Consider the following 11,200-nt stretch of genomic DNA (forward strand, 5'->3'; position numbering starts at 1 on the left):
TCCATTTGAGGTGTGCAGTGAAGTGTGATTATGCAATGTGGGCTGAGGCTCAATGATGTGGTGTGGTGTCTAACTCAAGGCCTAGACTTAGCTCTCTGTGATTGGTGTGGTGTCTAACTCAAGGCCTAGACTTAGCTCTCTGTGATTGGTGTGGTGTCTAACTCAAGGCCTAGACTTAGCTCTCTGTGATTGGTGTGGTGTCTAACTCAAGGCCTAGACTTAGCTCTCTGTGATTGGTGTGGTGTCTAACTCAAGGCCTAGACTTAGCTCTCTGTGATTGGTGTGGTGTCTAACTCAAGGCCTAGACTTAGCTCTCTGTGATTGGTGTGGTGTCTAACTCAAGGCCTAGACTTAGCTCTCTGTGATTGGTGTGGTGTCTAACTTAAGGCCTAGACTTAGCTCTCTGTGATTGGTGTGGTGTCTAACTTAAGGCCTAGACTTAGCTCTCTGTGATTGGTGTGGTGTCTAACTCAAGGCCCAGGCTTGGCGTTCTTGGCCTACCCCCAGGCCGTGACTCAGCTGCCCATGTCCTCCCTGTGGGCCATCCTGTTCTTCTCCATGCTGATGATGCTGGGGCTAGACAGCCAGGTGAGGATCCCACCTCGAGTCACCTGACACCCAGATAACTAGCAAGGGAAGAGAGGTGTTAGTGGTGAGAACCAGACAGACAACAGACAAGCCAACATTACAATTCATTACAGCAGAACAAAGACAATAACAGAACGGCAGGTAGATATGTTACAAGTGGCTTGTTGCTACTGAGTAGACGTTACATAGAATTACCACTGTTATTTTCATTTTGAACAGAAGCGTCCAGGTGACCCTGCAGACGTTGGTAGCCTGTTAGAGTTCTCTGGTGCAAGACCTGAGTGAACCAACGTGTGTGTGTGTGTGTGTGTTAACCTGTGTGCTCTGCCTGTAGTTCTGTACTGTGGAGGGCTTCGTCACAGCTCTGATGGATGAGTTCCCCATGGTGCTGAGGAAGAGGAAGAAGGTCTTTATCCTCGGCATCTGTCTAATCTCCTTCCTCATCGGCTTCTCCAACATTACACAGGTAACACAGTGTGTGTGTGTGTGCGTGTGTGTGTGTGTGTGTGTGTGTGTGTGTGTGTGTGTGTGTGTGTGTGTGTGTGTGTGTGTGTGTGTGTGTGTGTGTGTGTGTTTAGCCTTTTAACAATCCTCTATGGCTGCGATGCTTCCCCAGGGGGGTCTGTACGTCTTCAAGCTGTTTGATTACTACTCTGCCAGCGGGATGTGCCTCCTCTTCCTCGTCTTCTTCGAAACCATCTCGATTTCCTGGTTATATGGTAGGAAACAGTAAGCTTCTATACCATTAGGAAAATATAGGATCTATCATTGTTGTTTTCTACAGGCATACATCCTGTTTAAACATGATCCATGTGCACAGCTACAATTAATACTAATAACACAGTCTCTTTACATACACAAGAAAACCAGCAGGATCAACAGTTATAAAATCACATAATAAAATAAGTATAAGTACCCTAAACATGATGACAGACTGACCATGGAGAACACTAAACATGATGACAGACTGACCATGGAGAACACTAAACATGATGACGGACTGACCATGGAGAACACTAAACATGATGACAGACTGACCATGGAGAACACTAAACATGATGACAGACTGACCATGGAGAACACTAAACATGATGACAGACTGACCATGGAGAACACTAAACATGATGACAGACTGACCATGGAGAACACTAAACATGATGACAGACTAACCATGGAGAACACTAAACATGATGACAGACTGACCATGGAGAACACTAAACATGATGACAGACTGATCATGGAGAACACTAAACATGATGACAGACTAACCATGGAGAACACTAAACATGATGACAGACTGACCATGGAGAACACTAAACATGATGACAGACTGACCATGGAGAACACTAAACATGATGACAGACTGACCATGGAGAACACTAAACATGATGACAGACTGACCATGGAGAACACTAAACATGATGACAGACTGATCATGGAGAACACTAAACATGATGACAGACTGACCATGGAGAACACTAAACATGATGACAGACTGATCATGGAGAACACTAAACATGATGACAGACTGACCATGGAGAACACTAAACATGATGACAGACTGACCATGGAGAACACTAAACATGATGACAGACTGACCATGGAGAACACTAAACATGATGACAGACTGACCATGGAGAACACTAAACATGATGACAGACTGACCATGGAGAACACTAAACATGATGACAGACTGATCATGGAGAACACTAAACATGATGACAGACTGACCATGGAGAACACTAAACATGATGACAGACTGACCATGGAGAACACTAAACATGATGACAGACTGACCATGGAGAACACTAAACATGATGACAGACTGACCATGGAGAACACTAAACATGATGACAGACTGACCATGGAGAACACTAGACATGATGACAGACTGACCATGGAGAACACTAAACATGATGACAGACTGACCATGGAGAACACTAGACATGATGACAGACTGACCATGGAGAACACTAAACATGATGACAGACTGACCATGGAGAACACTAAACATGATGACAGACTGACCATGGAGAACACTAAACATGATGACAGACTGACCATGGAGAACACTAAACATGATGACAGACTGACCATGGAGAACACTAGACATGATGACAGACTGACCATGGAGAACACTAAACATGATGACAGACTGACCATGGAGAACACTAAACATGATGACAGACTGACCATGGAGAACACTAAACATGATGACAGACTGACCATGGAGAACACTAAACATGATGACAGACTGATCATGGAGAACACTAAACATGATGACAGACTGACCATGGAGAACACTAAACATGATGACAGACTGATCATGGAGAACACTAAACATGATGACAGACTGACCATGGAGAACACTAAACATGATGACAGACTGACCATGGAGAACACTAAACATGATGACAGACTAACCATGGAGAACACTAAACATGATGACAGACTGACCATGGAGAACACTAAACATGATGACAGACTGATCATGGAGAACACTAAACATGATGACAGACTGATCATGGAGAACACTAAACATGATGACAGACTGACCATGGAGAACACTAAACATGATGACAGACTGACCATGGAGAACACTAAACATGATGACAGACTAACCATGGAGAACACTAAACATGATGACAGACTAACCATGGAGAACACTAAACATGATGACAGACTAACCATGGAGAACACTAAACATGATGACAGACTGATCATGGAGAACACTAAACATGATGACAGACTGACCATGGAGAACACTAAACATGATGACAGACTGACCATGGAGAACACTAAACATGATGACAGACTGACCATGGAGAACACTAAACATGATGACAGACTGACCATGGAGAACACTAAACATGATGACAGACTAACCAGGGAGAACACTAAACATGATGACAGACTGATCATGGAGAACACTAAACATGATGACAGACTGACCATGGAGAACACTAAACATGATGACAGACTGACCATGGAGAACACTAAACATGATGACAGACTGACCATGGAGAACACTAAACATGATGACATATACAGTTGAAGTCGGAAGTTTACATACAAGTTAGTTTTTCACAATTCCTGACATTTAATCCGAGTAATAATTCTCTGTCTTTGATCAGTTAGGATCAACACTTTATTTTAAGAATGTGAAATGTCAGAATAATAGTAGAGAGAATGATTTATGTCAGCTTTAATTTCTTTCATCACATTCCCAGAGGGTCAGAAGTTTACATACACTCAATTAGTATTTGGTAGCATTGCCTTTAAATTGTTTAATTGGGTCAAACGTTTCGGATAGCCTTACACAAGCTTCTTACAATAAGTTGGGTGAATTTTGGCCCATTCCTCCTGACAGAGCTGGTGTAACTGAGTCAGGTTTGTTGGCCTCCTTGCTCGCACACGCTTTTCAGTTCTGCCCACAAATGTTCTATGGGATTGAGGGCAGGGCTTTGTGATGGCCAGTCCAATACCTTGACGTTGTTGTCCTTAAGCCATTTTGCCACAACTTTGGAAGTAGGCTTGGGGTCATTGTCCATTTGGAAGACCCATTTGCAACCAAGCTTTAACTTCCTGTTGTCTTGAGATGTTGTTTCAATATATCCACATAATTTTCCATCCTCATGATGCCATCTATTTTGTGAAGTGCACCAGTCCCTCCTGCAGCAAGCACCCCCACAACAAACATGATGCTGCCACCCCCGTGCTTCACGGTTGGGATGGTGTTCTTCAGCTTGCAAGTGTCCCCCTTTTTCCTCCAAACATAACGATGGTCATTATGGCCAAACAGCTCTATTTTTGTTTCATCAGACCAGAGGACATTTCTCCAAAAAGTACGATCTTTGTCCCCATGTGCAGTTGGAAACTGTAGTCTGGCTTTTTTACGGTGGTTTGGGAGCAGTGCCTTCTTCCTTGCTGAGCGGCCTTTCAGGTTATGTCGATATAGGACTCGTTTTACTGTGGATATAGATACTTTTGTACCTGTTTCCTCCAGCATCTTCACAAGGCCCTTTGCTGTTGTTCTGGGATTGATTTGTACTTTTCGCACCAAAGTACATTCATCTCTAGGAGACAGAACACGTCTCCTTCCTGAGTGTTATGACAGGTGCATGGTCCCATGGTGTTTAAACTTGCGTACTATTGCTTGTACAGATTAACGTGGTACCTTCAGGCGTTTGGAAATTGCTCCTAAGGATGAACCAGACTTGTGTAGGTCTACAATTTTTTTCTGAGGTCTTGGCTGATTTCCTTTGATTTTCCCATGATGCCAAGCAAAGAGGCACTGAGTTTGAAGGTAGGCCTTGAAATACATCCACAGGTACACCTCCAATTGACTCAAATGATGTTAATTAGCCTATCAGAAGCTTCTAAAGCCATGGCATCATTTTCTGGAATTTTCCAAGCTGTTTAAAGGCATAGTCAACTTAGTGTATGTAAACTTCTGACCCACTGGAATTGTGATACAGTGAATTATAAGTGAAATAATCTGTCTGTAAACAATTGTTGGAAAAATTACTTGTGTCATGCACAAAGTAGATGTCCTAACCGACTTGCCAAACCTATAGTTTGTTAACAAGAAATCTGTGGAGTGGTTGAAAAATGAGTTTTAATGACTCCAACCTAAGTGTAAGTAAACTTCCGACTTCAACTGTACATTTATATGAAATAACACATATGGAATCATGTAGTAACCAAAAAACTGTTAAACAAATCAAAATATATTTTATAAGTGTGTCTTGAATTCTGAATAAATCACTGACAGTGACACCAGCAAAGCGCCCCCACACCATCACACCTCCTCCTCCATGCTTCACGGTGGGAACCACACATGCGGAGGTCTCACAAAGTCTCACAAAGACACGGCGGTTGGAACCAAAAATCTAAAATTTGGACTCATCAGACCAAAGGACAGATTTCCACCGGTCTAATGCCCATTGCTCGTGTTTCTTGGCCCAAGCAAGTCTCTTCTTATTATTGTTGCCCTTTAGTAGTGGTTTCTTTGCAGCAATTCAATCATGAAGGCCTGATTCACGCAGTCTCTTCTAAACAGTTGATGTTGAGATGGGTCTGTTACTTGAACTCTGTGAAGCATTTATTTGGACTGCAATCTGAGGTGCAGTTAACTCTAACGAATTTTTCCTCTGAAGCAGAGGTAACTCTGGGTCTTCCTTTCCTGTGGCAGTCCTCATGAGAGCCAGTTTCATCATAGCGCTTGATGGTTTTTGTGACTGCACTTGAAGAAACGTTCAATGTTCTTGATATTTTCCGGATTGACTGACCTTCATGTCTTAAAGTAATGATGGGCTGTCATTTGTCTTTGCTTATTTGACTGGAACGAACTACAAAAATCTCTGAAACTGGAAACGGAAACGGAGCTGCTCTTGCCATAATATGGACTTGGTCTTTTACCAAATAGGGCTATCTTCTGTATACCACCCCTACCTTGTCACAACACAACTGATTGGCTCAAACTTATTAAGAAGGAACGAAATTCCACAAATGTACTTGTAACAAGGCATACCTGTAATTGAAATTCATTCCAGGTGACTACCTCATGAAGCTGGTTGAGAGAATACCAAGTGTGTGCAAAGCTGTCATCAAGGCAGCTTTGCACACTACTTTATATTTGAGATTCTACTTTGAAGAATGTGATACAGTGAATAATACTTTGAAGAATCTCAAATATAAAATTATATTTTGATTTAACACTTTTTTGATTACTACATGTGTTATTTCATAGCTTTGATGTCTTCACTATTATTCTAAAATGTAGAAAATTGTAAAAATAAAGACAATGACTTCTTGTGTCCAAACTTTTCACTGGTACTGTATATCTACACAGTACATATCTTTTAAAAATATATTTTCCTTTATTATTTTCCACTAACCCTGTCATGCTAAGTTGACCAGGTTTCTTGATGAGGGAGTTTAGGCCCATGAGCATGATCTCAGTATTGTTGTAATTTAGTTAAAAAAGTTATTGCTTATCCAAGTTTTCACTTCACTGAGTAAGTCAACAACAGCTGTCTGCCTAGCTAACTCAAAAGCACATCAACAGTCCCACTTGGGATATAGCCTACAGATAACATTTGGGCTGTCTTGACATATAACCTATAAATCGTCACCTTGTGTAGTTTGTTCAATGCTCTCTCTCCTCTCTCGCTCTGTCTTAGGAGCTGATAAGTTCTATGGGGACATTGAAGAGATGATCGGCTATCGGCCCTGTGGCTGGTGGAAGCTCTGCTGGAAGTTCTTCACTCCAGCAATCTGCCTGGTAACTGCCATTTCCATTCAGGCTTTTCATTGGTTTTGAATGTGTTTAAATCCTCAGGGAAATCATACTTAACCCTGTATCTCAGAAACACTGGTTGCGTCCCAAATGGCATCCTATATCCTATATAGTGCATAATGTATACATTACAGATCCTTGCAACATGGGGCCGTGCATTATCATGCTGAAAGATGAGGTGATGGCGGGTGATGAATGGCATGACAATGGGCCTCAGGATATCGTCACGGTATCTCTGTGCATTTAAATTGCCATAGACAAAATGCAATTGTGTTTATTGTCCGTAGCTTATGCCTGCCCGTACCATAACCCCACCTCCACCATGGAGCACTCTGTTCACAACGTTGACATCAGCAAACCACTCACCCACTAAACGCCATATATATGGTCTGCGGTTGTGAGGCCGGTTGGACATACTGCCAAATTCTCTAAAATGACTTTGGTAGAGAAATTACCATTCAATTCTCTAGCAACAGCTCTGATGGACATTCCTGCAGCCAGCATGCCAATTGCACGCTCACTTAAAACTTGCGACATCTGTGGCATTGTTGTGTGACAAAACTGCACATTTTAGAGTGGCCTTTTATTGCCCCCAGCACAAGGTGCACCTGTGTAATGATCATGCTGTTTAATCAGCATCTTGATATGCCACACCTTTCAGGTGGATGGATTATCTTGGCAAAGGGGAAATGCTCACTAACAGGCATGTAAACAAATTTGTGTACAAAATTTGAGAGAAATATGCTTTTTGTGTGTATGGAAAGTTCCTGCGTTCAGCTCATGAAACATGGGAGCAACACTTTACATGTTGCATTTATATTTTTGTTCAGTATACGTGTATTTTATTTTAATGGATTTTCTTTTACCATTTAGTATAAAACAAAAACACACACAAAACAATACAAAAAACAAAGCTGCCAGACATATGAAGTGAAGTATTGCTGAAGTAAGAAATGGGACAAGAATAGAACAACACTATGACAGTTACAACACTGCTCAGTGTTCACAATCAGTCTCTGTCCACAATAAATGTGTGGAGGAGTTAGTCGTGAGAAAAGGCATGTAGTGCAGTATGTTTTCAGTGGCCCATAGGGCTGTATCAAAATGGGAAGATCAATGTTCTAGACATATCTATGGGCTGCTATCGTTATTCTGACTATGTGATGTAGTACCTCTCTCCCCTACTCAGTTAATCACTTACTAACTGGCCCAACTTAACCTATTTGGCTAAACTTATGCTATCTGGCCGGCTGGCCGAACATGTCCTACCTGTCCGGACTGACTTGTGCTGTCTGGCCAACTTATCCTATCTGACTGGCTGGCCAAACTTATCCAGGCTGATTTGTCTTACCTGACTGGCCAGATAGGACAAGAGATGGTCCTATCTGGCCGGCTTGTTTTATTTGGCCAGCTGTCAAACTTGTCCTATCTGGCGTGCATGCCGACTTGTCCCACTTTGCCAGCTTGTCCTATCTCGCTGGCCGGTGTTTATTTTTAGTTTTTGAGTTTATTTTATTTTTACAGGGACAGTGCACATTAATCAACGTTTCAGTAGAAGTACCGGTTTTAGCCAGCCGGCTAATTTTATTTGGTAATTATTTGGAGATCTGGTATACATCTGCGATGTAGTCGGCCTGGAACATCACCTATTACCTCACCTAATGTAAATGTTTCTGTGTGTGCAGGGAGTGTTTACCTTCAGTGCCATTGAGATGACCCCCCTGACCTTGGGGAAGTACGTGTACCCGGCGTGGGGACAGGGGATTGGCTGGGTCATGTCTCTGTCATCCATGGTTCTTGTGCCAGGCTATGTCATCTACATGTTCTGCACCACCAAGGGCGGCATCAAACAGGTACACAGTCAACCAGCAGATCCCACTATGCTCCATATCCTTCCCCTTTGGCCCTAACTTTGGCCCTAGGGTCTGGATAGATAGATGCTTGCACCATGTTGCTTCCACTATACAGATCTGCAAATATCGAGGGTTGGGGCTAAGGAGAAGGGGTAGAGAGAGATTGGGGACCGGCTAGAAAATCTCTACCTCTCTCAGGCTAAGAGGAAGGGGTAGAGACAGATTGGGGACCGGCTAGAAAATCTCTACCTCTCTCAGGCTAAGAGGAAGGGGTAGAGACAGATTGGGTACTGGTTAGACATCTCTACCTCTCTCAGTTGCTCTTTCTTTCTGGTTCTTTCTCACTCTGTTCCATTTTATTTTTTATATCTCCCTCTATGACTCTCTCTCTGCCCCCACTCTCTCTTTCTCTCTCTCTCTCTCTCTCTCTCTCTCGCTCTCTCTCTCTGACATTCCCCCCTCTGTCTCTCTCTCTCTCTCTCTGTCCCTTCACTCTTGCCAGTCTCTGGTTGTGTTTGAGAGCATCAGTCTCTGATCACCAACTGAGTAGACTGACTGATCTACAAATCACCTTGCATCCTTAATAACGTTTTAATATGATTGTAGACCAGTCAGTCTGCTTAGTCGGTGATCAGCTACTGAGTAGAATTGATGCTTTCAAACACGGCCTTCATCTCTTTATACACCTCTTCCTTTCTCTCCGGTTTTCCCCTCACTCCACCTCTTTCACATATGAGAAGAATGAATAAATTGCTCTAGCTATAAAACTTAATTTATCAAACAGCCCCATTATAATAGAAAAGATTACCTTTATAATGTAGTCAAAAGCAGACCTGGGTTCAAATGGCATTTGTGCATGACTGAGCTTGCCTGGCACCATGAACCAATAGAATAGTCCCAAAAGATGGGCAAACACTACCCAACTGGAATTCCAGGTGGGCTCAAACAAAGTATTTCCAAGTCTATTTGAACCTAGTTCTGGTTGAAAGTATTATGAGAAATCACCTTTAAACTGTAGTTGAAAGTATCCCTCATTGCTGGTTCCCTGCCTGTCCTGAACAGCGTTGGCACAAGATGACCACCAGCGCACCTTGTGAACATGCTGCCGTCACACACCAGAATTCACACACAGGAAGTGTGGGCGAAGCTGCCGTCTAACTGGGAATAGGATACAGTTGACTCCTGGGCACTGATCTAAGGTCAGTTTAGCGTTTTCCTCCTAATGGTTAAGATTAGGATTTTTGGGTGGGTAAACCGATCCTAGATCTGTTCCTACAGGCAACTTCCACCCAGAATTCCTGACCTAGTCAACACAGGGGTGTATTCACTAGGAACCAAATGAACCAAATGAAAGCCAACAGAAGCAAACAGAATGACACGGGGAGTGACCTACCTGAATTTGTCCAATAGAAACTCTTGTTTCCGTTAGGAGTGAACGATTTCTGTTGCGAAACGTTTTGCAACTATTTGCTACAGTCTTGCTCTAATGAATACACCCCAGTATTCAGACAGAGAGAGGCATCATGGGAGATGCCCTGGCCAAAATGCTTCCATTCCATATGTATCCTCTGGAACTGAATGGTCACATAATATAATGGACTGTATTATTGAACAATACAATGTTTTTTCTTCTGTGGTACAACGCTGTATACAATTAATAAGGTGACACCAACTTTTCAGATCTGTACAAAGTCATTGTGGCCCACTTCGGCTTACGAACAAATACAAAGCATTTTGTAAAGCATCTGAATAAATTGAAAACATTTTTTTTTATTTGAATGTATTATGGCTGTTTCTTCTACGATGCTGTATACAGTACATATTCATTAGAGGTAGCGTTTAGCATTTGATGTAACAGTTTTAATAACAGTTTGTACTATAAATAACGGCTTGTACAATATATTAACATTTCTTAAATGTTTATAACTGGCTCTTACGTGAAGATACTGTGTTTGTTTTCAATAGTGTTGACCTGTAAATATTATTCTGTGAGTCCAAATGCTGTAATAGTGTATGAAATGAAACAAAATGTGGTCAATAATGTACTGTATAAAGTAGCCCTCTATAAAGGTACTGTACAAGCCAGGAGTAAAACAAATTAAAATGTCTCATGGCTAAATGTGTACTATGAGAAGGGATTTGGTTGGGTATTCTTTCAGTTCAATAAAAGCAAACATAACCACCAAAATACATTTAATCGAGTGTCAACTCTTTTATGCTAGCCTCCCTTTTCACAGATAGGCCTGCTGTATACCATCTCTCACAATAAAAAAAGGTCAATACACTTGAATTTGAATAATCTCTACAAATGGAACGGACATGCACTCAGAGGAGAGAGTTGTTTATCTCTCCTCTGTTTATCTGTTGCACTGTGCGAGCCATTTAGTGTTTCTACTTAACTAGCACATTAGTCAGGCAGCCACAACAGCTGAAATTCTGCAGAGAGCTCTGATATCTC

General features: G+C 42.1%; 1 protein-coding gene across 1 annotated transcript in view; it reads left to right on the top strand.

Annotated features, from left to right (window-relative positions):
- LOC106609637 (sodium- and chloride-dependent GABA transporter 1) overlaps positions 1-10,920 on the top strand; it is a 28,186-nt gene extending 17,266 nt beyond the window's left edge. The window contains exons 10-15 of the mRNA XM_014208597.2: positions 476-588; positions 923-1,054; positions 1,205-1,307; positions 6,774-6,874; positions 8,575-8,742; positions 9,805-10,920. Of these exons, the coding sequence (XP_014064072.1) occupies positions 476-588; positions 923-1,054; positions 1,205-1,307; positions 6,774-6,874; positions 8,575-8,742; positions 9,805-9,900 (713 nt within the window). The 3' untranslated portion in view covers positions 9,901-10,920. The remainder of the gene's footprint in view (positions 1-475; positions 589-922; positions 1,055-1,204; positions 1,308-6,773; positions 6,875-8,574; positions 8,743-9,804) is intronic.
- Positions 10,921-11,200: the final 280 nt, after the last annotated feature.

The sequence above is a fragment of the Salmo salar genome, chromosome ssa17, assembly GCF_905237065.1.
Source record: "Salmo salar chromosome ssa17, Ssal_v3.1, whole genome shotgun sequence".
In the NCBI taxonomy this organism is placed as follows: Eukaryota; Metazoa; Chordata; class Actinopteri; order Salmoniformes; family Salmonidae; genus Salmo; species Salmo salar.